Source organism: Macrobrachium nipponense, chromosome 6, assembly GCF_015104395.2.
Source record: "Macrobrachium nipponense isolate FS-2020 chromosome 6, ASM1510439v2, whole genome shotgun sequence".
Classification (NCBI taxonomy): domain Eukaryota; kingdom Metazoa; phylum Arthropoda; class Malacostraca; order Decapoda; family Palaemonidae; genus Macrobrachium; species Macrobrachium nipponense.
Window position 1 is genome coordinate 40971857 of NC_061108.1, and position 27089 is coordinate 40998945.

At 38.9% G+C, this 27089-nt stretch overlaps 1 protein-coding gene and 1 non-coding gene across 6 annotated transcripts in view; both read right to left on the reverse strand.

Moving 5' to 3' along the window:
* Positions 1–27089, reverse strand: part of LOC135216371 (sideroflexin-1-like) — a 185789-nt gene that overhangs the window by 86124 nt on the left and 72576 nt on the right. For all 5 annotated transcript variants that reach the window (XM_064251628.1, XM_064251631.1, XM_064251630.1 and 2 more), the window contains exons 5-6: positions 14234–14309; positions 2406–2491 (exon numbers count right to left, since the gene is read on the reverse strand). In XM_064251628.1, the coding sequence (XP_064107698.1) occupies positions 2406–2491; positions 14234–14309 (162 nt within the window). The remainder of the gene's footprint in view (positions 1–2405; positions 2492–14233; positions 14310–27089) is intronic.
* Positions 6190–6292, reverse strand: LOC135216938 (U6 spliceosomal RNA). Its single transcript, XR_010314985.1, has one exon. It is a non-coding gene; the product is annotated as a U6 spliceosomal RNA (small nuclear RNA).

Below are 27089 nucleotides of genomic sequence, written 5' to 3' on the forward strand. Positions count from 1 at the left end.
CCAGGCGCGCCCAAGGAAGACCTTGGGCGCCCCTACCCAGACTACCCTCAACCAACCATCCTCACGTCATACCGCCATGCGGCTCGGATCAGGTCCAGGCCGGCGACGTCTTGAACTAGACTCCTGGGCGGGCTCCTACCCCCAGCGACTGCTGGGTTCTTGCTGGTATGGCGGCTATCACGGGGGGCGCGTACAGGGGTCGACGTAGCCCGTCGACTTGCCCGCAGGGAAGATCTGGATGGCCATCTCCTATCCAATATGTAGGGCTGGCCTTGGCGGCGTTCTTCCCAAAGCCGCCCACCACGCTTTCAAGGTGGCGAAGGGCGACTTCCCTCCTACCGGATAGCCTGAAAAAGAAATGCTGAATTAGCTACCAATTTGCGGACAGGGTTAACAACGTACGAACTAAAAGTGTTAGAATTGATAAATAACCATAATGGTCTTACCCCACCACCGCTGATCGACCCAGGGTTCGTAGCATATAGGATGCAAGGCCTCGGGATGCCAGACGATAGACGTCGTTTGAACAAGGTGCACATGGGGCGTGAACCTGCCTCGTCATGTTCCGCGGGTCGTGCAGCATCGCATTACAAGCAGGACCTGGCAGTTTGTAGCCTGTAAGTGAACGTACATGAGTACAAAGTAAACACTTACAGCCAACATATGCTCTCCCCTGTTGCCGGAGCGCTAATTAGATAAACAGAGCCCTGCTAAAATACGTGTGGTAACCATTTTGGAGAGAAGATCGCTATGGCTCCCGCCAGTGGCGTGGCACAAGAATCAACCAACTAGGAGTGGGGTAATGGAAACCACAACGGATAATGGCGGGATGGTTGATTAACATAAATATTATAATCACATTTCATTGTAAAATATCTTAAATTAGAGGGTATATATCCTTACATCGCCATAGTAACAACATAAAAACCAAACTTTCTCCAACCCGTCTACTAGAAATGCTAGTAAGGGTAAGCTCCTTCCGGTAGCGGAATATATAAGGATATAGTTAGGCAAGCACGACCATCCATAGCACCCACCCTGCCCTCTAGCTGATCCAATATCCCTATAAACCAAAGGGGCCCCGGCTGCGACGGAAGGCTCCTTTCATATCGTAAGGAGGTGGCTTAGTAATGGGTAGGGGGGAAGGAGTCCGGTGAACGCGGCGTAGCGAGGAAGGGGAAGGTGATGGCCTACTCCTCCCCACCTCACCACTACCCTAATTGAGACCCGGTACCTTCATATTGGTCGCCCTAATACCCCCTGCTGGGCGGAACCCCCCGGCACCGTCCGTAATGTGAGAGAAAGCTATTAGTTTGTTATGACAAACAGGGGTTCCCCCAGCTCCTCCTACATCAAGAGGGAGGGGAGGGGCAGGGTGGGTGCTATGGGAACACGTGACCCCAGTGGCCTAGGCCCGCGAACACACAACGTGGGTAGGGCCACGTGAACACAAGCTGTAACCGAATACAGGAACAAGCACCTTAGACTAGCCTACACCCTAATAATAATAATAAAATACATCGAAAGGTGGAAGAGACACTTTTAGTAAAGAGAGAAGAACCCAGGAGGAAACTATTCCAAGAAACAGGAGCCTTAAACTCGGAGCCAGCGATAGCCGATGTAGGCAAGAAGCCGGGATGCTGGGCCGAATAAAAATTAATAATAGCCCTAACATACCAAACTAAGATAATGGTAAGAGGGCGAACTAAGCTAAAACTCGATGTAAAACTATGACGTGATGAAGTAAGCCATAAGTTTATAAGAAGTCCCAGTATGGAAGAACCGGGAATTCTTACGAGGCAGCATGGGCGCGCAGCGCCACGAGACAACCGTGGAACCGTATATGACCTAATAAAAGGAAATACTGTTACCCGGAAGATAAAACTGTGAAATAAATATTACTTATGAGTTGCTTAACTTAGCCTTGGCAATTGCTGAGCGTTCCATCGTAGAATAACCTAGATAAATCCTGAGAATATAATCACAAGTAAAATCTGGGTCCTAAACGCTGGCGCTAAATTAAGGATGACCGCTAGGCGTGCTGTCCGTGGCGTCTCTAGTAGTATAGTAGAGGCTGCATCGCCCGTTGGTATCTGGCTCCTCATAGGTGATTCTGATAGGGAAGTTCTAATTGGTGTTTGTCTCGTGGTAGTGTTCCACACTCGCCCCTATATCATACCAGACACTTCTTTTTAGGAGTGAGCGAGTCAGTCTTACTGACATTTTCTTAATTTGTTTTTTCTCTGGTAATTTTAGGATAATTTTACCTATAAAGATGATAATTAAGGATTATTTTCATAGGCCGACACGAGCTGAGCCCAGAATGGTAATTAAGGGGTACAGACTCAACGAAATGTACATCATACGCACAGACACACACACAAAAAAAGAAGACATGCACGTACCTCATCCTCATCATTGGAATATTTACACAGTTAGCAGCAGCAACTGCAGTGAATGGGACCAATCGACCAATTAGTGGAGGCATAGACTGAAAAATTAAATGGTTGTTAATTTTTGTGACATGCATTTAATCCAAATACAATATTTTACAGGTTTATATGACAGCAATGTGATTAAGTTAGAAGATTGTATATTACTCCTATCCCATGAGCAACAAAACATTAACAAAAATAATAACATTTCAATTATCCTACAAGAATGACCACATTTTCATGATGAGTAAATTTTTTCCACACGAGTGTAAGAAAATGTTTCAGCATAAATTCACATTATTCACTTTATACTCTAATATGTTCTGGTATACATTCTCTATTCACTGATATGAAACCACCAGCCTAGATGCGAAACCATACTAATATTCCATTGTTGAAAAAGAATTAAATCTATGGAGTATAGTTAACACCAACCACAAGATAAGTATTCTGACAAGCATCGAGATAAATCTCAACATTTCAGGTTTTCTCTTGTTCAACAGCAATAATTTTATTAATGCTTAATACAATAAAACCTATTATCTAAATGCCTAAAGACTTGGAATGTAACAGATAACCATTACCTTTAACAAGTAAGAATAAAAGTTTTATTTTCATCAAAACAATTTTCCTCTTAAATTAATCATCAAAACAATTTTCATCTTAAATTAATATGTAAACTTGTTCAATTTACTTTCAGAATGAAGTACAATTATAATCAAACAAAAGGTGAGGGGGAAAGGCTTACTCAGATCTTTTGTGGAATTTTATAACTAACCTAACTTCTGGAATACTAAATCATATTGTACAATATTCTGCAAAGTAATAAATAAATCGAGATTATGCATATGAATCAATCAATAACTAAGATACGTATGTTTAAATTCCCATCTAGGGAAGAAGATAAGCACTTCAATTCTAATTTCACTCAGTAATTTGAGTAACATTTATTATATCATAACAGAATACAGTGGTCTCTACATAATACAATAAATGTGTTCCAGACCCCTAACAATATTTTTAAAACCTTTTGTAGGAAATAAACAGAGTTTTACATACAGAAAACAATGAGAAATAAATATAAATGACTTATAAAATGAACAAATGAACATTTAACATCACTCTTACCTTTATGGAAAAGACCTGTTAGCATATGGAAGACGGAGAGGAGGGGAGAGGGAGGTGGAGAGGTCATTGTTTGGATTTGGAAGAGGAATCTCCGTCCGCAGGGACTTCAGATATCGGGCTTATCCTGAGGTTTACTTCTCTTTGTTTTTTTACTGGCACTATCAAGTTACTTCCCCTCTTTGTTTTTTTTACTGCACTATTACCAGCATTGAGAGTTACTGGACCCTGTCGCACAACAAACTGTCCGGACATTTTTTTCTGGTGTTTCTCTAAATTTGCTTAAGATACACACAACATTCATCATTAATCCTCTTCATTACGAAAGTTTTTTGGAGGGAGGTGGGGTACCACCATTCAAGTCCTACTACACCGCAACCGGTGCATAAAGGTGGTTACGCTATAGTACCACCAAAACTCCCTCTTTTCAGATAGGGACTTCCAATCATTCTGTAATTTCGGTTTGCAGAGTTTGGAGTCAAAATAAACCGTATGACACGATGCCAGAACCGTATGATGAACCCCAAAAAAATATTATTACTGCTTAATTATGTGTAGGTGACAGATGAACTGCGTCTCAACAAAAAATCACAACCAGAACAAGCGTAAACATGTAATAACTTCTACCCAAGTAAAAAATAAAAACCTTTGTAATCATCATTTACTGATTTATTTATTTTTCACTTATTACATTTTACAAATAAAAGATATGAAACAAAGGCACCAGATAAATGAAAGGTAGAAATAAAGCTTATAGTACATTATATGTAAAAAACCAAACCAGAGAAAAAAAGAAAAAGCGATTTTTTCTGAGGAACAAGAACTTGAAAAATAGTTTTAGATCCCCCTGATGCCTAAAGTTGTTTTCTGTGATGAAACTAATCTTAAAAACGTAGAAAATTACATTGACCAATTTTTGAAGATATACTTAATTTGCAATTTCCCATATTTATGGAGGGCTTTTCGCTTTAAGTTTTTGCAGTTTTTTTTTTTGTTTTTTTTTATTACGTGGCTTATTTTACCGTTCTATTTTGCTATATACTTTATGTGCATGTGAAAAGGTGCGATTATATCCAACATTCTGTAAGACCGAATTTCTATTCAGCCCGTAGTTTTCTCACCGACCACCAGTGGTCCCTTGTACAGGGACCACTAGATTTTCACATTTTTTCATAAAATCATTTATTTTCCCTGTGGAATATAGAACTAACAGGAATATCGTTATTATAGTGCTGATAATACCTATAATTTTCATTAGCCTGTCTGGATTGTGTTATTTTTGCAAATATTTTGTACGATCGAGCACCCCTCCAAACTGATCACTACCGAGAGATTCAGTTTCGGCAGCGAACGCAATGTTTTACATTCTGCTCACCACCGGTAAAGAGGGTTTAACATTTGGTGACACGGATTACAACTTCTTTGTTGAAATGATAATTCATCACAAAATTTTTCACATCATTCCACATTGCAAACGTCCTTAATCCCTGAAGTAGGCACATTATGTAAGCCCATTCGTTTTCTGAATTTTTCAAACCAGACTCTGCTGGCCTTAATTTCACTAACAAGCAGTGCTGTTGAATCATTCTCCTCACAGATATTGGCACGCAACTTCCTCCACAATTTTGTACAAGTTCTTTCTGAATTCTATTGTGTGTTTTGGGCGTTTTTACACAAGGGCTAGCACTATGAACTTTACTTGGCTCCATGATGGCTTACTTAGCAATTGCACTCAAATAATATATCACAAAAAGCACAGAAACAACAAAAACAAAAGTAGAATGGGTCATGAAAGAAGATGGGACGCTTTGTTTGGGCGCTTGATATGGGGCCTGGTCGAGCGCTGCGCCCCAGATGAAGTGTTTCTGAGTGTACGGAAAGCAAGGAAACATAAGATAGCCAAGACAAAATTTTGACTGTACATTAAAATAATAAATGAAAGACCCCATCGGGAAATCGTGATTAACGGCTAGTCAGGAAGAGCTCAAAAACATACGTCTTCATTGAAAGACAGCCGAAAGCAAAAGTGGAGCATTTACAACTGGGAAGCTGGGCCTACCTACCTTGTACAAGAATTTAACTGCCGTATTCCAGCCTACGCTGAAAGTAATTCCTAATGCATGGGACCGAGGGTTTGTATATCATGTAGGAACAAAGTCAAGGAGGAAAACAGTTCCGCAACTGTGTGAATCTCTAGTGGTGAAGAGCACCACAGCCCTCTCTTCCAAAATCAATGCCAACCAGACAATTCTAAAACCAATTCAATTATCCTGTTAGCACAGGCAGGAAAGTTCTTGGGAATCTCCAATTTCTTGGCCAAGGTTCCTGGTTCCAGTCAAGACAATTTAGAAATTAGACAAAATCTTCAACAAAGAGGACAGTTCAATCAAAGTACTAGCAGGAGGAATGCCAAAGACAAGTCTTTCTGTCTTCCCAACAAAAGTCATGACTCGAAAAGTCTTTGTCCACCAAGGACAGGGCTGTGATTCTAAAGATTGTAGTAACAACATCATGAACTCTAAGTGAAGGCAGGATCAACTGAAGAGTTTGTGAGTGGAGAGTAGGCACCTGGCAAATGGGGACTGGTGCTGACTAATACTTGGAATCTGGAGCCATGCGTTGCCGATTGAAAATTGCGGAACGTTTCATGATATGTGCCATCTTTGTGCAGGGGTCATACTAATTTTCTCTGAATTGTTCCAATTTAGAATAGGTACTACCGAACCAAGTGCTTTGGACACTGAGTGCTCAGACACTGGATGGTTGGGGGGGAGGTTATTGAGGGCTTCATGGACCACTGGACAAGCACTTGGCACCAAACAGAGGTGTCAGCCTAGCAAGCTGGGGCCCAGTGACCAAGATGACGACCATTGTCTAGTGATGCTCTCACTGCACATTAAACTCTAATGCTTAATTATAGACATCTTGATACTTCCCTTAGCCCTTAAAAAAACGGCGAGCCGTTTTGCTCCAAAAAGTGTCTCCCGTATACCGGCGGGGTTTAGGAGTGAGCACTGAAGCGGGAAAAGTTTTTTTTTTAAATTCACAGCATGCTGAGTTTTTAAGATTAAGAGTTCATTTTGGGCTCCTTTTTTAGTCATTGCCCAAAGTTTAGTATGCAACTATTAGAAAGGAAAAAAAATTTCATATATAATTGTATACAAAACGAGCTATGAGCAAAACGGTTAAAGCTAATTAATGAGTGAATTTTTTCCTTGTATTGTACACTAAATTGTGATGATTTTGGTATATAACAAATTGTAAAACGATCAAAGCAACACAGAGAAAATATTATCAAAATATTGATGCATGAATTCGTAATGCTGGGACATAAAAAAAAAATGTTTTAAAAAATTCACCATAAGTCAAAAAATTGTGCCAGAGACTTCCCGTTTGTTGCAAAATGAAGTTAATTGATTGAATAGTACTAGACTGTAGTGTTTTTGGGCAGCTAAAATTTTGCAGTTTTCAACCATTTCGGTCGAGTTAAAGTTTGACTGAATGTCGACTTTTTTTTTTTCTATTTTTATTGTGATTTAGTATATAACAAAAAAATATATTTCAAAACTGATAAAAGCTACAACCATGAGTTATGTTTTGTTGCAAACATTACGACAATCTGATGAAAGAATTACTGATTTTCTTCGGAAGAGTTACCGTGCGGACGCAAGGAAAAGGATTTATTAAAAAATTCACCATAAATGGAAATATTGTGCTAGAGACTTCCAACTTGTTGCAAAATGAAGGTAAATGATTGAATATTACTAGAATGTAAAAGTTTTAGCTTACAATTATGTTTTTCAACCATTTCGGTTGAGTCAAGTTTGACCGAAGGTTGAAATTTTGCACATCGTGTATTTATATGATAAATATCTAAAACTGATAAAAGCTCAACCATGGTGGTTTTTTTTGTGTATTTTACCTGAATTTGCGCTAATTTTCATATAAAAAACTCTATGTAACGGCTAATATAGAACGGTGCAAACATTACGACAATCTGACGAAAGAATTTCTGAGTTTTTTCCTTTTTCGGCGAGTTACCGAGTTGACGTAAAGGAACATGTTTTTTTTTCAAAATTCACCATAAAATCAAAATTTTGCACTAGAGACTTCCAATTTTTTGCAAAATGAAGGTAAATGATTGAATATTACTCGAATGTGAGAGTTTTTTTAGCTTAAACAATTTATATTTTTCGACCATTTCGGTCGAGTCAAGTTTGACTGAGTTTGAGTTTTGGCACATCATTATTTATATGAAAATATTTCAAAACTGATAAAAGCTACAACAATGGGTTGCTTTCGTTGTATTCTATATGAAATTGCACACATTTTCATATATAAAACTTCATGTAATGGCTAATATAAAATGGTGCAAACATTACGACAAACACGACAAACTGACGAAAGAATTTCTGATTTTTTTGGCTGAGTTTCCGAGCGGACGTAAGGGAAAAGTTTTTTTTCAAATTCACCGTAAAATCGAAATATCGTGCTAGAGACTTCCATTGTTGCAAAATGAAGGTAAATGATTGAAAATGATTACTAGAATGTAACAGTTTTTGAGGGGAGCTTACATTGTGTTACAAAAGTTGAACCAGGTAGAAATTTTGGCACTTCTCGTTATTTATTAAAATATTTCAAAACTGATAAAAGCTACAACCATGGGATGTTTATTTGTTGTATTATACATGAAATTGCGCATATTTTCATACATAAAACTCTATGTAACGACTAATATAAAACGGTGCAAAAATTACGACAGTGCGAGAATGAAGAAGCGAGGATGCGCCTGGGTAACATTTATAAAGAAAACAACAGCTTGATCCGTGAACTCCCAGCATCCCTCAAGGTGCGATTCAAAATTTTTCGCCAAGTAGGCCTATAGCTATTTTTCCGCGAATATTTAAAACAACTTTTTTGAGTCTCAGTATTTTACGTCAATTAACCCTTTAATGCCGATTGGACGTATTAAACGTCGATATAAATTCCGTTGGGTGCCGATTGGATGTATGGTAAGTCAATATAAAAGTTTTTAAAAAATTCGCGGAAAAAGAGTTATAGGTCTACTAGGCGAAACTTTTGAATCACGCGCCTTGGCGGATGCTGGAGCTCACGGATCAAGGCGTTGTTTTGTTTACAAATCGTTGTCCCAGGCGGCACAACGCGAATTTCTTTCTTTCTCATAAAAAAGTATCAGCGACACATCTCAGAAATTATTTTGTCACATAATTTTTGCACCATTTTATATTAGCCGTTACATGGAGTATTATATAACAAAATGTGCACAATTTTATGTAGAATACAACAAAAAACAACTCAAGGTTATAGCTTTGATCAGTTTTGAAATATTTTCATATAAATAACGATAAGTGCCTAATCAACCTTCGGTCCACTTTGAACGTCTACTCGAATGGCAAAAACGCAATGTAAGCTTACAACTCTTATATTCTAGTAATATTCAATCATTTACCTACATTTTGTGACAAACTGGAAGTCTCTAGCATAATATTTCCATTTATGGTGAATTTATGAAAAAAACTTTTTCCTTACGTCCGTGCGGTAACTCTTCCGAAAAAATCATAAATTTTTTCGTCCGATTGTCGTAATGTTTGCACCATTTTAAATTAGCCGTTACATAAAGTTTTATATATGGAAATGTGCACAATTTCATGTAGAATACAACTGAAAACAACCCATGGTTGTAGCTTTTAACAGTTTTGAAATATTTTTCATATAAATATTAAGTGCCAAAATATCAACCTTCGGTCAACTTTGACTCGACCGAAATGGTAAAAAAACGCAATTGTAAGCTAAAACTCTTACATTCTAGTAATATTAAATCATTTACCTTTATTTTGCAACAAATCGGAAGTCTCTAGCACAAATAATTTCGATTTATGGTGAATTTACATATATATATATATATTATATATTATATATATGATATATATATATATATATATATATATATATATATTATATATATATAATAAACATTTTCCTTACATCGGCGCCGTAACTCTTCCGAAAAAAATCAGAATTTTTTTTGTCTGATTGTCGTAATGTTTGCACCATTTTAAATTAACCGTGAAATAAAGTTTTATATATGAAAATTTGCGCAATTTCATGTAGAATACAACAAACAACCCATGGTTGTAGCTTTTATCAGTTTTGAAATATTTTCATATAAATAACGATAAGTGCCAAAATATCAACCTTTGGTCAACTTTGACTCGACAGAAATGGTAAAAAACGCAATTGTAAGCTAAAACACTTACATTCTAGTAATATTCAATCATTTACCTTTATTTTGCAACAAATTGGAAGTCTCTAGCACAATATTTCGATTTATGGTGAATTAAAAAAAAAAAAAAAAATCTTACGTCCGCGTGGTAACTCGTCCAAAAAAAATCAGACATTTTTTCGTCCGATTGTCGTAATGTTTGCACCATTTTAAATTAGCTGTTACACAAAGTTTTATATATGAAAATGTGCACAATTTCATGTAGAATACAACAAAAACAACCTATGGTTGTAGCTTTTATCAGTTTTGAAATATTATCATATAAATAACGATAAATAGAAAAAATTCGTCCTTCGGTCAACTTTAACTCGACTGAAATGGTCGAAAACTGCAATTGTAAGCTACAACACTTACAGTCTAGTAATATTCAATCAATTACCTTCATTTTGCAATAAACGGGAAGTCTCTAGCACAATATTTTGATTTATGGTGTATTTTTGAAAACAGCTTTTTTTTTTACATCCGCACTTTACGAATTCATGCATCATTTTGTGATAATATTTTCTGTGTTGCTTTGATCGTTTTACAATGTGTTATATACCAAATTCATTGAAATTTAGTGTACAAAAAAAAAAAAAATTAACTCGTTAGCTTTAACCATTTTGCTCACAGCGTGATTTGTATACAATTATATATGAAATTTTTTTTCACGCTGTCATATATCCCAATATTTATATATGATAATGATATTTTTTTTCATTTCTGATGGTTGCATACTAAACTTCAGGCAATGACAAAAAAAGGAGCCCAAAATTAACCCTTAATCTTGAAAACTAAGCGTGCTGTAATTTTTTGGAAAAAAAAAAAAAATCCGCTTCGGCGCTCTCTCGCAAACGCCACCGGCACACGGGAGACGGTTTTTAAAATACCGCTTCGGCGTTTAAGGGTTAAGCAAACGACAGACAATTTTCGTTGATGTAAAATACATCCAATAGGCGTTTAAGGGTTAAGATGCAAACCCCCTCAGACTCCTTTAGACTCCCAGTATGTCTGCTCCCAGGTTTACGGGAGTCCGACAGGAGCTTTAGGTCTCAGATATCCGATGGGCTGGATAGCTGGCGCCTCCACTATACCTTCACGAAGACACCTTTTCAGTGGCTTTCTGTCAATACCTGGGAATATGCTACAGGTTTGACCTGGGGTAATTCCCTCCAGGCTCCCTTGGACATTCAGTATGATTTCTCCCAGGTTTAGGGGAGTATGACAGTGACTTAGGTCTAGGAGAACCAGCAGGCCGCATAATCACCACCTCCATTGCACAACACTCTCTTTGCAAGGTTAATTTTCTGCTAACCCAAACATGAGACTGGTGAGGCATGAGAAGGAAACAAGGGAGCCAGGTGTGGAAGAAAGTGGATAAAAATATAGGGTTAGGTAGTATGAGAAAAAAAGGGCATGACAGCTCTGTGCATGCCTAGCTGAGCTGATTAACAGTTCTCCTAGGGCTGACCTGAAGGATTAAATTTTTTTTACATGGCTAGGGACCAATTGGTTTCTTAGCAACGGGACCTACAGCTTATTGCGGAATCTGAATCACATTGCATCAAGAAATAAATATTCAATCACCAGAAATAAATTACTCTGATTCCTCTATATAGGATCATCAGTTTAATGAGCCAGATAAAGATAATTCTAAAAGTAATTTTAAACAGAATAAAAAGAAAACTAAAGCCAGAAATTCCAGATGAACAATACGGACTTGTAAAGGGGAAAGGAACAAGAAACGCAATTTTCATCATGCAAATGTTAACAGAACGAACGCAATTTTCGTCATGCGAATGTTAACAGAAATAGAAACAGAAATTCAGAAAGATGTATATATAAGATTTTTATAGATTATGAAAAAGCATTTGATAGATAAGGCACACTGAGGTGGTAGTAATACTACACAAACTAAATGTAGATAGCAAGGACATCTGACTCGTGACCACCTTATACGGGACTCAAATGGCAGCAGTTAGCATTGGCAACAACTAATCAGAATGGGTAGAAATAAAGAGAGGAGTTTGCCAAGGATGTGTATTATCACCAAATTTGTTTGCAAAATATGGAAAGATCATCTTGAGAAGTATAGAGGATATGGAAGGGATTAAGATCGGAGGAATAAATATCAATAACATCAGATACGCAGATGATACAGTAATCATTGCAGACAGCCGGACAAAACTGAAAAACTGCAATCATTAGTAGACACAGTTAACAGGGAGTGAAAAAATGGGGCTGAAAATTAATGTAAGAAAAACTGAAGTTGTAACTGCATCAAAGAATCAAGATCCACCAACTTGTAATATATTGATAAACAACATAAGTATGAAACAAACTAACAGTTTTGTTTACCTGGGCAGTCTACTAACACAAAATGCAAGAGCAAACCAAGATATTGAGAGGAGGATTCTGATAGCTAAAAACTCTTTTTAAGAATATCAAAATTCTTTTAACAAATAACAGAACTGGAACTCAAACAAGAACAAGAGCTCTGAAAACGTATGTGTGGTCCACCCTCATGCATGTATCAGAGCCTGACAGTCACTAGGGAATAGAAAGCCAAGTTGAATGCAGCGGAGATGTGGTTTTATAGAAGAATGCTGAGAACATCATGAACAGATAAGAGTGACAAATGAGGAGGTGTTAGCAAGAATGAGAACACAGAAAGCCCATGTAAGAGAAATAAGGGAGACAAATGAATTTTGTTGGACATACAGTAAGAAGTGAGAAGATAGAGCATTTGTGCCTTACTGGAAAAATAGAGGGGGGAGAGTGCGAGGTAGACAGAGTAAAATACTTGGGCTGGTGGGAGACTTGAATGGAGATTACACTAAATCAACTAATACAAGTGGGTAGAGGTCGAGAGGAGTGGAGGCAAATGACCGTCAACGTCCAAGACACGGCACTTTGTTGAGTTGATTCCTTAATAGTGGCTGCAGAAGTGAACTCAAGCTATCAGATTGATAGTCAAGTACAGAACCAACTCATCCATTGAAGAACTGCATCAGGCTGAAGCAGGCATCAGTGAGCGCTTCTGGGTGCTGGAAGTGTGGACGTTCATGATCTGTGCATCAACCTAGATGTGTGTCATTCTTGCACAGGAGACATGAGAAGCTTCTCAGAAACATTTCAACTAAAGACCATTCAAGATTTTACTTGAAGGCAAAACTAATCCATTGGTGGCTTGCAAGAAGCATAGGCCCAGTAAACAAAGGAACGTAAAAATTTTGGCCTCAAGGAATGGTGTAAAATAAGTACAAGAATTACTTTCTAGGGCAAAACTATATCTATATATCAGCGGCTTGCAAGCAGCCTAGGCAAAACTAATATCATATATCAGCGGCTTGCAAGCAGCCTAGGCAAAAAAAAAAAAAAAAAAAAAAAAAAAACTTAATAGAATGACGAAACATTCAAGAATTACTTTCAAGGCAATTATCATCAGCGGCTTGTGAGTGCCTATGCCCAGAAAACACCACTCAAAAATTCAATTTAAAGGCAAAACTATTTATCAATGGCTTGCAAGTGATCTGGGGCCAGTAAATAAAACATAGTGCAAAAGTTTCAGCCAAAAAGAATGACGTAACATACGTGAATTACTTTTAGGGCAATTAATATTATGGGTGGCTCGTAAGTAGCCTAGATATACTGTAGACAAAGATTTTACCTAACAGATTTACTTTCAAGTAAAAATTCTGTTAATGAATTAACTTATTAATAACAAAACAAGATTCATGTGGTGTACACATACACTTTCAGTGTATGTGTACACCACTGACAGTTATATAACTGGAAAATAATGAATATGCTGCTGCCAGTACTCAGTGTTTATGCTGAGGCCGGCAGAAACAGAATTAGGTGATCCACTAGTCCTTCCTAATATTCCCGCTAGTGGGTGGAACTAATCCCCTACACAGACTCTGACGTGTTACCTGCGAATTTTGAATTCAAGCTCTCAGACAAGTGGACCTAATAACTAAGTAATTACTTGGTAAGTAACTTATATAAAACTACATACTACATAATACTTTCTGACAATAAATTCATTCTCTCTCTCAAGCATATCATATTATGCAAAGGGTCTCTATACTTAAAAGGCAATTTTATATATCATGCAGGTCACACATAGTCAGGCACCATTAACCCTCAATTCTTAGGTCAAAAAGATCCAACAGGGAGAACCTAAATACACTGTCCTTACACCTTCACATCCAATTCAAATGTTCATTGGCCAAGGAACCTAAGCCTGATTTAATTACCTACAATGGGCTACAAATTTTTCAGTGTCTTTCGAAGACAGCAAAGCAGGTATACTGCTCAGAATATGATAAAAGTATGTTAACACATATTTTACATAGAAAATGTGGATAAATATGGATAACCTTACCTTTACAAGGCTGTTAAGGCCTAGAGCAGTAGCCAGAGCACCACCAGTTGCTAGTACGTATGAGGTCCCAAGCTGTCTAATAAAGGCAAAATGGAATTAAAATCTACAAAGCATAAAAATAAAACAAAATGGTCAAGATTTCTCATTTGCCTTGAAATGCTAGTCTCCACTGTTCATATATACAGAAATAAGGTAATTAACTTCATTGGTCTGCAACTCTAAAAAACAATTTGGGGAAGCACTTGAAAGTGTCTCACACAGAGTAGTCTCTTACCATGTATAAAACTTCCATTATGTTCCCACAAGGTACAAATGATTGGAAGACAGAGAAGTGGCTACTCCATGTATTATTAATATAAATAATCAGATGATGAACTCTGTTCAATATGGAACAAGCCACAGGGGTCACTGACTTGCAATTCAAGCTTCCAAGGAATATGGTGTTCATTAGGAAGTAGTACAGTAGTACCTCAGGATACGAAATTAATCCGTTCCGAAGCGGCCTTAGTAACCTGATTTTTTCGTATCTTGAACCACATTTTACATGTAAATTGCCTAATTTGTTCCAAGTCCTACAAAAACACCCCAGTAAATTTTATAATAAAGCTAAATTGACCAATAAACAATGGAATACAACAATTTGGATCATTCAAAACCTAACTTATTTACTACAAACCTGTAAATAAAGTGTATTAGTGTACATGGTACAAGAAATACTGTACGTACATACGTATTTAGTGAAATGTGGAACCTTACCTTTCGAGTGAGGCGATCTCTGAAAGTGGCGACAGAGGACAAATGGCAGAAAACATGAACACTTAATTTTACAAAACACAAGAGGCCTTTAGTAAGAGTAAGCAAACAGGAAGATCCAAGTGATACAAAAAAACAGAAAAGTATAAAAAAGTAAAAATGTAAAAATAAAAAAAATAAAAAATAAATAAAAAATGATATTGTTATGTTACAATAAAGTTTCATACATACTTACCTGGCAGATATATACATAGCTAAGACTCCGTCGTCCCCGACAGAAATTCAAATTTCGCGCCACTCGCTACAGGTAGGTCAGGTGATCTACCGGCCTGCCTGGGCAGCAGGACTAGGAACCATCCCCGTTTTCTATCATATTTTCTCTCTTCTCTTCCACCTGTCTCCTGCGGGGAGGCTGGGTGGGCCTTTAATTGTATATATCTGCCAGGTAAGTATGTATGAAACTTTATTGTAACATAACAATATCATTTTCATACAATCAACTTACCTGTCAGATATATACATAGCTGATTGGCACCCTTCGGTGGAGGGTAAGAGACAGCTACTATATGGAATAGACAGGTAAACAACATATGTTGTAGGTATAAATAAAACCTTGGTTCCTACCTGATAGGTGGTAGACTTCGTGGGTGTTTGCCCAGTAGTCTGCATCACCTCAAGAAACTTTAGCGAGATATATGATCTATGGCCAAGAGTTCTTGTGGGTCTGCCGATGGGGTCTTATCCGCTTACTCGGCAGAGCCTGAAAGGACTTTGTCAATGGGTGCTGATCCACTTATATGACAATACACCTTATGAAGGAGCACACAACCAATCCCGACCACCTGATCCTAACCATATGTTAGAACTAAGGATTGTTCCGAGTTATCCCCGAACTCTTCACAACAACCGTAACTCAAAAACCACTACGCACACATACATAATTTCTAAAAAAAAATTATACTCATCTAATTAGATATGACAAGATTCTCTTACTGAACAACATAGACGGCCGCCCGTGCTAAACCAAGTCCTCCATTGTTCGAAGAGAATCCAGACCATATCTAAAAAGAAGAAAAGTATATACTTTTAAGGATTGGTGACGGCTCCCGTACCCAGAATCGTATCCGCCGATACGAAAGGACCTAGAGAAAAAACACTTCTCATATGTCACACGAACGTCTTTCAAGTAATGAGATGCAAATACTGAGTTGCATCTCCAAAATGTCGTATCTATGATGTTTTTAAGCGACATATTCTTATGAAACGAGAGAGACGTCGCTACTGCTCTCACTTCATGAGCTTTAACTTTCAACAGTCGTAACTGTTCGTCAGAACAGACCTTATGCGCGTCTGTAATGACGTTCCTCACAAAGAATGCCAGCGCATTCTTGGACATCAGTCTTGTGGGGTCTTTTACCGCGCACCAAAGACCTTGTCTAGAGCCTCCCATCTGATGCTTCTCTGAATGTAGAACTTTAGGGCTCTTACAGGGCATAGAGATCTTTCTGCTTCTCTTCCTACGAGACTCGATATTGCCTTTGACTTCGAATGACTTAGGCCAGGGATTCGAGGGATTCTCATTCTTAGCTAAAAACAGGGTCTTAAACGAGCAAATAGCTGAGTCTCCCTTGAAACCTACTTTATCTTGCAGAGCATGTAATTCACTAACTCTCTTTGCCGTAGCTAAAGATAATAGGAATAGGCATTTTCTGGTGATGTCTCGAAACGAAAGCCAGATGAGGAGGTTCGAATCTTTCAGATGAAAGAAACTTGAGAACCACGTCTAGGTTCCAGTTCGGAGGGACTGGTTCCTTCGACTTTGAAGTCTCAAAGGACCTTATGAGATCGTGGAGATCTTATTATCTGCCAGATCTAATCCTCTATTCCTGAAGACAGCCGAGAGCATACTTCTGTATCCCTTTATTGTGGATACAGCTAGATGAGATTGCTCTCTCAGGAATAGAAGGAAATCAGCAATTTCCGCTATAGAGGTAGTGGAGGAGGACCAACTTCTTAGTTCTACACCACCTTCTAAAAACCTCCCACTTCGACTGATATACTTTCGTAGTGGAGGTTCTGCGTGCTCTCGCCGATCGCGCTTGCAACTTCGCGAGAAAACCCTCTCGCTCTGACGAGTCTTTTCGATAGTCGAAAGGCAGTCAGAGCGAGAGCGGGGAGGTTTTGATGATACCTCTTGAAGTGTGGTTGTCTGAGAAGATCCATCCTTCTTGGTAGGGATCTTGGAAAGTCTACGATCCACTCTACCACCTCCGTGAACCAATCTTGGGCCGGCCAAAAGGGGGCTATCAATGTCATCCTCGTCTCCTTTGACGCCACAAACTTTTTTAGTACTAGTCCAGGATTTTGAATGGAGGAAAAGCATAGACGTCTACGCGAGACCAATCTAGCAGGAAGGCGTCTACCATAAAGAGCTCTTGGATCTTCCACGACCGAGCAAAAGACTGCCAACCTTTTGGAAATGAATGTGGCGAAGAGATCCACATGAGGTGTCCCCCACAGCAACCAGAGATCTTGACACACCTCCTCGTGTAGGGTCCACTCTGTATGAAGGACCTGGTTCCTCCTGCTGAGTCTGTCCGCCCTCACATTCTTTACTCCCTGCACGAACCTTGTCAGAAGGGAGATGTTCCTTTGAGACGTCCAAAGCAAAAGGTCTCTCGTCAGTTCGTAAAGGAACAAGGAGTGAGTCCCTCCCTGCTTTCGAATGTAGGCAAGTGCGGTGGTGTTGTCCACGTTTACTTGCACTACTTTGTTCGACACCAGAGGTTCTAGACTCTTCAAAGCCAGATGCACGGCGAAAGAGCTCTTTGCAGTTTATGTGCCAAGTCACCTGCGCTGGTTCCCAGGTGCCTGACACCTCCTTCGAGCCTAATGTTGCTCCCCAACCTTCTCCGACGCGTCGGAGTACAACACTAGGTCTGGGTTCTGTGTCCTTAGAGAGATCCCTTTGTTCTCTTCCACCGAGGGGGCAACCACCATTCCAGGTGCGATCTTATCTCCACTGGAATGGGAAAGGCGTCCGACAGTTGTCCAGTTTTCCAACTCCAAGACTTCTTGAGGAAGAATTGAAGCGGACGTAAATGAAGTCTTCCTAGCGGGAGAACTGTTTCGAGCGAGGAAAGGGTCCCTAGCAGGCTCAACCATTCCCTCGCCGACGTATGTTCCTTCCTTAAGAAGAGAGAGACTATCTGCAAACCTTTTGCGATTCTCTCTTGCGAAGGAAATACTCGAAAACCCCGAGAATCCATCGAATCCCCAGACAGACTAAGTTCTGTCTGGGGTCAGCTGCGACTTCTCGAGGTTCACGAGCCCAATCCCAACGCTTTGATCAGATCTAAAGTTAACGTCAGGTCCTCCAAGCACTGTCTCTCTGATCTGGCCCTGATGAGCCAGTCGTCCAGATACAGAGAGATATTTACTCCTTTGAGGTGAAGAAACCTCGCCACATTCTTCATCAGGCTTGTGAAGACCTGAGGAGCTGTGGACAGGCCGAAACACAAGGCTCTGAACTGAAAGATCCTTCCCCCCGTCATGAAACGGATGGTACTTCTTCGATGAAGGGTGGATCGGGACGTGAAAGTAGGCGTCCTGGAGATCTAGAGACACCATCCAATCTCCTTGTCGCAATGACGCAAGGACTGAAGCAGAAGTCTCCATCGAGAACTTCTCCTTCCGAAACAAATTTTGTTCAGAGAGCTGACGTCCAGTACTGGTCTCCAGCCTCCCGAGCTTTCGCAACCAGAAAAAGGCGATTGTAAAACCCGGGGAGTTTTGATCCAGTACTAGTTCTATCGCTCTCTTGTCCCACATTTGTTCCACCATCGATCGAAGAGTATCCTCAGCATAGGATCCTTGTACTTGGCTGTTAGTTCCCGTGGTATTGATGTTAGGGGAGGAGTGTTCAGGAAAGGGATACGATATCCCTTCCTTATTATAGACAACGATGACGCGTCTGCGTTTATAAGTGTCCAGGCCTCCACAAATCCCAGGAGCCTGGCACCTACTGGTGCTTGGAGGAGAGAAGCTTCACTTTCCCTTTTTAAAGGGACGAAAGGCAGACCTACCTCTCTTCTCAGGAGCCTTCCTTCTTGCGGGAGGTCTGGAGGTAGGGCCACCTCGAAAGGGCTGAACCGATGTACTCGGTCCTTTCTTGTCAGGTGTAGAAGCAGGCTTCTTCTTCCTTGCTGACTGCGTCAGAAGGTCCTGAGTCGCCTTCTCAGTTAATGAATGAGCAATTAACTGAGAACGTTCATTCCAACTGAGAAGGGAACAAAAAGTCAGACAAAGGCGAATACAGCAGCGCTGCCCTCTGAGCGTGGGAGACTGCCTTGGTTAAAAGGCACCATATACCGTCCTCTTTTTTTAGAAGACCTGCTCCAAACAAAGAGGAGATTTCAAAACGAGCCATCCTGCACCGCTTTGTCCTATACAAGACAATATGCACAAAAGGGCTTCCGGTTCGATTCCTTCAGAATCATGGGCGGGCTTTCTTGGACATCACCCCAAGGGACCAATCTAAGAAGTTGAAAACTTCCAATACATGAAAGAGTCCCTTGAGGAGATGGTCCAGTTCAGAAATGCCCCACGTAATCCGTGCCGAGTTGAGACTTTGTCGACGTGAAGCGTCAACTAAGGTCGAAAAGTCTGCTTCTGACGTAGACGGAAGAGCAATACCCATATTCTCTCCCGTCTGATACCAAATGCCTCTTTTACCAGCTAGTCTCGCTGGAGGCATGCAGAAGACTGTTCTTACTAAGTCCTTCTTAGACTTCATCCAAGAGTCTAAGGATTGTAGAGCCCTCTTCATTGAAATGGTGTGCATTGCATTTTGAAAAGACGAAGACTTCTTCGTCTTAGCACTCGAAAACAGAGAGCGCGGAGAAGGAGGAGCGGCAGGAGTCAATTCGTCTCCATACTCCTCTAGAAGCAAGGCAGTCAAAACTTTATAGTTCGACGTCCTTCTCTTCCTTGATATTCTTGTCCGAGTTTACTTCCAACTCAGGATCTAAATGAGTCTCCGCTCCCAACTCTGTACGTTCTTCCTCTGGAGGAGACAAACTCCTAATAGGAGAAGGGGCTAAGGGAATGATATTCCTTCCTCTTCCCCGCTTTAATAGCCCTGGAAGGCGCCAAAAGCTCAGGCTTCTCTCCATAAATAGAAGACGCTTCCCGCTTGGATGACGCTTCTCGTCCGCCAAGCGTCCTGGCTGACGGACTCCCGCTTACTTGGCTGCTGACGTCCGGATGACGCCTCGCGCCTGGAAGACGCTCCGCTCTCAAAAGGCGTCCTAACTGGCGCCAAAATATTGGTTGGAGCTTCACGTCTACCAACAGCTTTCAAAGACGCTTCATGTCTAAAAGACGTCTCACGCGTCTCTGGCGTTACGTATCTTTCGTAAGCTACCGATCTCGCTCTCGAACCCGAAGCTTCTGTAAATGTGTTTAGAAGCTTCACTTCTGCATGACGCTTCTCGCTTAGCAAGGGAGAGAGGACGAGACTTCTTGATTGGAAGCGCAACGTCCTTCCTACGAGGCGCTAAAACTCCCACCAGAGAGGCCAGTTGTTCTTGTACTGCCATAATAAATCTTCCTTGAAGCTTCTCCCACGTCAACTGCATGACGCCTTTCGTCATCAATCGGGGGAGAAGTAGGAAAGGGTACTTCTGCGTCCTCGTCGGGTGACGCTGACGCCACCTTCGCCTTCTTAATAGAGAGGGAGCGTCATCTGTAGAAACGCTCTGGGCTCGAATCAATTTCAGGTTCTTTCAATGACGTTTCAGAGGCCTCGATAAATCCGACTCCTTCCACCCTCGTTTAGGTGAGGGAGAGGGAGAGGATGAGAAAAAACACTCACGAAGGACGCTTTTTCTAAAGCGCCCTTGAGCAGCCTGCCACGAAACAGAGCTTGCTGAAGGGACGTCTGACCGTTGGGGATTCCCCACGACCTCCTTAAGCCTTTCGACTTTCCTTCTCCTCTGGGCATGGGAGCTTGGAAGAGGTCTAGGCCTGGGAGCGTCGCAGGGACGATCAAACGCCCCCTCCACAACACTGGGAACTCATCAGTAATGCTCACTTCACTGTAATGCTCACTTTCACTAGCCTTACCTGTAAGTCCGCCATTTTGGACTTCATGTCTCGAATAGTAGCTTTCAGATCGGCGATTTCCGAGGCCGATTCCGAAAGTACACTTTGTGAATTAGACACATAGGGAGAATCTAAATCATTAGGATTAGAATAATTATCAGTAAAAGGCTCAATAGGCCTTGAACTCACACCTTTCAGACGTCTAACCCTATCCCTCTCTAACTTCTTCAAATAAGAAGTTAAAGTCTTCCACTCTTCTGCATTTAATCCCTCGCATTCATGACAAGTATTATTAGCAGAACACTGAAACCCCCTACATTTACGACATACAGTGTGAGGATCAACCGAAGCTTTCGGTATCCTCACCCTGCAGCCTACATTCACACACATTCTCACACTCACATTTGAATCAGACATACTGAGAAAAATCCAAAAAGCAATTCCAAAAACAGTCCACAGTAGCGAATGCCAAAACACGATCCACATACGTCACCAAAAAGCCGATAAACGATGATCAAAGGATGAAATAAGAATCTAAGTCAGGAGGTAATAGCAACAATGTTGATACCACCGGCGATAGAGAAAATATGATAGAAAACGGGGATGGTTCCTAGTCCTGCCGCCCAGGGCAGGCCGGTAGATCACCTGACCTACCTGTAGCGAGTGGCGCGAAATTTGAATTTCTGTCGGGGACGACGGAGTCTTAGCTATGTATATATCTGACAGGTAAGTTGATTGTATGAAATTTAAAATTTTTTGTAAAGTTAAGTGTTATTAATGTTTTCTGCCATTTGTTTATGTGTTTCGCAAAGTTTAGTGTTATTGTTTTCTGCCATTTTTTAATGTGTTTCGTAAAGTTAAGTGTTCATGTTTTCTGCCATTTGTCCCCTCTGTCGCCACTTTCGGAGATCGCCTCACTCGAAAGGTAAGGTTCCACATTTTACTACATACGTATGTATGTACAGTATTTCTTGTACCATGTACGCTAATACACTTTATTTACAGGTACATACAGTGGGGCCTCGCTTAGTCACGGATCAGCAATCACAGATTCAGTTAATCACGGGTTTTTCCTTGGACCATTTCTCAGTCTATATATCAGTCTATATATCGCTGGTATGAATCACAGCATCGGGCTTGTCGGTGGTAGGCTAAGCCTCGTCCGGTTCTGATAACTAACAAATGCACGAACAGATTCCCATTATGATATCAACTGACAATAAAGGTAATAAAACCATTCTCACCTTATATATCATAGGCATATCTTCATAATAGGCTATATAACCTATTCATGGAATAATTCCACGTCATTGACATCAACTTGTAGTTGAGCGGCCAGCAAAAATGTAAACATTGAGTTACACTTCACAGCACCTTTGTCATTTTTAACCTTTTAGAAATATTAATAGTATTAGTGTAATTACAGTAGTAATAACATTTAGGAAAACATAAATTTTCAATTCGAACTTCATTATTGTTTTGGCATAACGTAATCAACTTCTCTGAACACTGCAGTCATACAAACGATAATTGTCATAGATTATCGTATGTTGTTTGCAATCGGCGACGAAGCGTAAACGTAATAAAACCATTTTTACCTTATATATTATTGTCATATTAATATATTCATAATAAAACGCAAATCTTATATATTACTGGCATATCTTCATAATAAAAAGCCTCTTCAAGGAATAATTCCTTGGGGAATCCATTTTTCAAAAGACAAAAATACACTTTACATGTTCACAGTATACAATGACCAATGATTACTTTATTTTGATGTGATTACATTAATATTACAGTATGGTACTCTAAGCAGTACAGTAGCTATTTTTTATCATAAATGTATATTCATTCACGAAAAAAATACATATGACCACCGTGACGTCACCGTTCTACAAAGTACCGATGTATTTTTACGTAAGTATCCTCTAACTCTGTCATAAATTCATTTACTTACTTTTTTGTGTGGAAGCCCAAATGCTACGTATTCCGGCAAAATTAACGAAATCACGAATTTTATCATAGAGCAAGATTCACTAATTACTGTTTTCTTCTTCTTTTCATGACTAAATGCATTTTTAGGATAAACTCGTTTACAAATTTTCAAATACTATGAATGTAAATAGCAAAAATCTCTCTCTCTCTCTCTCTCTCTCTCTCTACAGAAAAAAACTATAATACTGATCTATTATTATCGTAATAAAAGAACAAGATGGTCCCCGAAAGAATAAAAATGTTGCCATATTTTATTCTTCTGTGACTACGAAACTGTGGCTTCAATACAACTTTTATAGTTGACTCAATGATTATCACATATTATAACAGTATACAAGAGAATATCTTATCACTATCCATGTTTCATTTCTTATCATCATAAAATATTTAAAATATAAATTTCATGTTATTCTCGAGCATTAGCAACATTATCTAGTCCCAGTCCCTTCCTAAGCTATCAAGTACTCTAGTCCCAAGCTCTCTCTCAAGCTATTAAGCTCTAGTCCATAAGCTGCTCTCTCAAGCTGCTCTCGTCACAGAATGCTCTCTCAAGCTGCTCTCGTCACAAGCTGCTCTCTCTCTCTCTCTCTCTCTCTCTCTCTCTTCTTCTTCTTCTCTCTCTCTCTCTCTCGTAGTAGCCATCTTGCTTGGTGAGACGTACCCGCGTGAAGTCAGATTAATCAACAGATATCACAAGTTTAACATACGACTAGAATTTGAGAAAATATCTAGAAGTGTTCGTGAACTATCGGTGATAAGATTAGTGTGAAAATAGTAGGATAAAGCATCTTCTAAGTTAGTTTATCAAGTGTAATACTATAAATCAGAACAAGATGGCAGTAAGTTCCAACTGCGGGAAGAGGTGGCGTAATTTGGCGTGTTTAGCAGATTCGCAATACGATGAGGTAGCAGGAAGGGAACTGGCATTTCTCATCTATGAAATCAGCAACAGTCCTAACCAAAAAGATACAAAAGCATTCATAGATATATTAGAAGGATATAATCCTTCAAACTGGAACAAATATAATGAAAACATCTTGAAATTAATCGAAGAAGTTCCAAATAAAATCCAAGTGGTCAAGAGACTCATAAAGAAAATATACATAAACCAACATATTTCCGACAAAGAAAATGAATAAGGTGAATCTTGTGAATATCCTAATTGATGCATTAGGAAAAAGAATGCCAAAAAGCATGCAAACTGTGTAAGGTTTGGTATAGCATAGTCAATCCACAAAACCTAATCAGAAAATGTGCTGCATGCAACATTCCGACCCATCCACAGTGTGCTGAGGTAATACAGATTTGAGAAAAGATACAATTTTTTGTTCAACTGTCTCATGGATAGACAATGTTATTAAATCAAGATGAATGTACAAATAGTTAGGATGAAGAAAGAAGAGGAGAGGAGAAGAAGAAGAAAAAGAAAAAGAAGAAGAGGAAAACGGAAGAGAAGTAAACAAAAATGAAATGACAGAAAAAAATAAGGAAAACAAAGAACAAGATAAAAGTATGGATGCGAGATACTCATTGATACTACATATGAGGCAATAAAGCAGCATACCTACGAAGAAATAAATTACGATTATGACAACAGAAAAGCAAATCCCGAAGAGGCTCTACCCAGATCTACACAATGACGGAAAGAGGAAAAAATAGACAAGAAAGACAAAATCTGCAACCTTTTGAAAAGAGGGAATTGCAGATTTGGAGAAAGATGTTACTACAAACATCCTAAGATATGTCAAACTATGAAATACATGGTAAATGTGATACTTAGATGGATATGGGGATGATTGCAGAGATCTGCATCCAAAATATGTAAAAACCTAAAGAAGGAAAAGGATGTAAGTTCGACAAAAAATGCAAATATATGCACCCTGTAGCCATGAATCATAATCAAATAAATAACCAACCAAGTAATAAAATCCAAAATAAGAAAGAAACAAATAAAGAGAGAAATCAAGAATATCAGGTAAAAGAGAAAAGCAAAACCACCAATGAGATATGCAGAGGTGTCAGCAAAAAATTTCAAAGCATCAGCTCCGAAATTCTACTCAAGAGATAATAACTGTATTTATTATGCAAGAGGATATTGCAGAGGAAACGGAGAAAATTGCAGATTCAGACACAAAATGAATAATTATGATGAAGGAAGATCAAATATTATGGAAAAGTTGGATTTTTTAATGTCAGAATTTCTGGAAATGAAAGAACAACATACCAGAACAGGAAAGAGCATGGGAAAATCCTTATTACTACCAGTATTAAATGAAGGAGAAAACACGCAAACCATCATAGTGATGAATGCGCAGGGTTTAGTTACGAGTAACTCAAAAAGAAAAATAGAGTACTTAGAAGAACTAACCCAAAATGAAAAGAAATAGATATAATGAATATAAGTGAAACCTGGTATTCCCAGAGACTGGGAATGATGATCAAATAAAGGGTCCAAACTTATAGATCAGATAGAAAAAATAGGAATCAAGGGGAACCGCAATATATGGGAAAGACAAAAAACAAGGAAAAATATATGAGAAATATAGTAACTCAGAATGTGAACTAATAGCGGTAGAATTTGAATCTGAAAAATTGATGAACATAGTAATATATAGACCTCCTAATACTAAAGAGTTTGACTTAATAATTGAAAAAATTGGATGATATATGTAGAAATCACAAGGACTGGACTATTCTCCTATCTGGTGACTTCAACTTTCCTTTCGTAGAATGGAAAGAACGAATAGGAGATTGGTTGGTGTACTATACATAAAAAAAGAGAGTAATAGTAGTGCAGAAGATAAGAGGCAATTTGAAAAGCTATTAGATATGCTACTAGAATACAACATTCAACAAATAAATCACCTGCCAACAAGAAAGGAAAATACTTTAGACCTAGTATTTGTGAACGAGATGAATTATGTTAAAGAAATAATAGTTTATAATGCGAGTATTTTCAGACCATAATGTCATAGAATTAACAGTTCATTCCAAAGCAAGTGAAAATAGAGATAAGCAAGAAATGAAAAAGTGGGAAGGATATGGAAAATACAACTTCTACAGTAAAATATAAAATAAATGGTCAGAAATTAATGAAGAATTTAAACAAAGAGTTGGGATAACATTTTCGTAAGTGATGACATAAGGGGTAAATACGGAGATATTATATAAAATATTGGAGAAAATAGTGGAAAAATATATACCGAAGAAGAAAAGTAAACATCATTCATGCATACCAAGAGACAGAAGGATCTTGTTCCAGAAAATCAGAAAGTGGAAAAAAAGGTCTTGCAAAAGAAAAAAATGCATGGAAAGTTATAGAACTAAAAAAGTAAGATAGAAAATGCAGAACAAAAGATTATACAATCAAAAGAAAATGAAAAACGGGACTTGGAAGAAAAACCCTATTAAATATCAAGCAAAACCCCAAAAATTATACTCATATGCGAAGAAGATGAATAAAAGAAGAATAGAAATAGGCCCTCTGAGAATTGAAGGGAGATTAACGAATGAAAAAAAGGAAATTTGCAACATACTGGCAGAACGATATAAGAGAGAATTCACCCCTAGAATAGATAATGAAGATAATGATATAGAAGTAAGGGAAGAAAATAGTGAATATTTAGCTGACATAGAAATTAATGAAGCTGATATTGTGCAGGCAATTAATGAAATGAAAAATGGAGCTGCTGCAGGGCGGATGGAGTCCCTGCTATTTTTTTTTGTAAAGAAAGTAGTTCATTCTATCGCAAAGCCACTTGCAATATTATAAGACAAAGTGTAGATACAGGCAAGATTTATGATGAGCACAAATTAGCATATATCACCCCTACTTTCAAAAGTGGATCAAGACTAGAGGCAAGTAATTATAGGCCTGTGAGTTTAACATCACATATTATGAAAGTGTATGAAAGGGTAATGAAGAAAAATATTATGAAACATTTAATAAAAATAATTTGTTTAATATAGGACAACACGGTTTCGTACCCGGAAAAAGTAC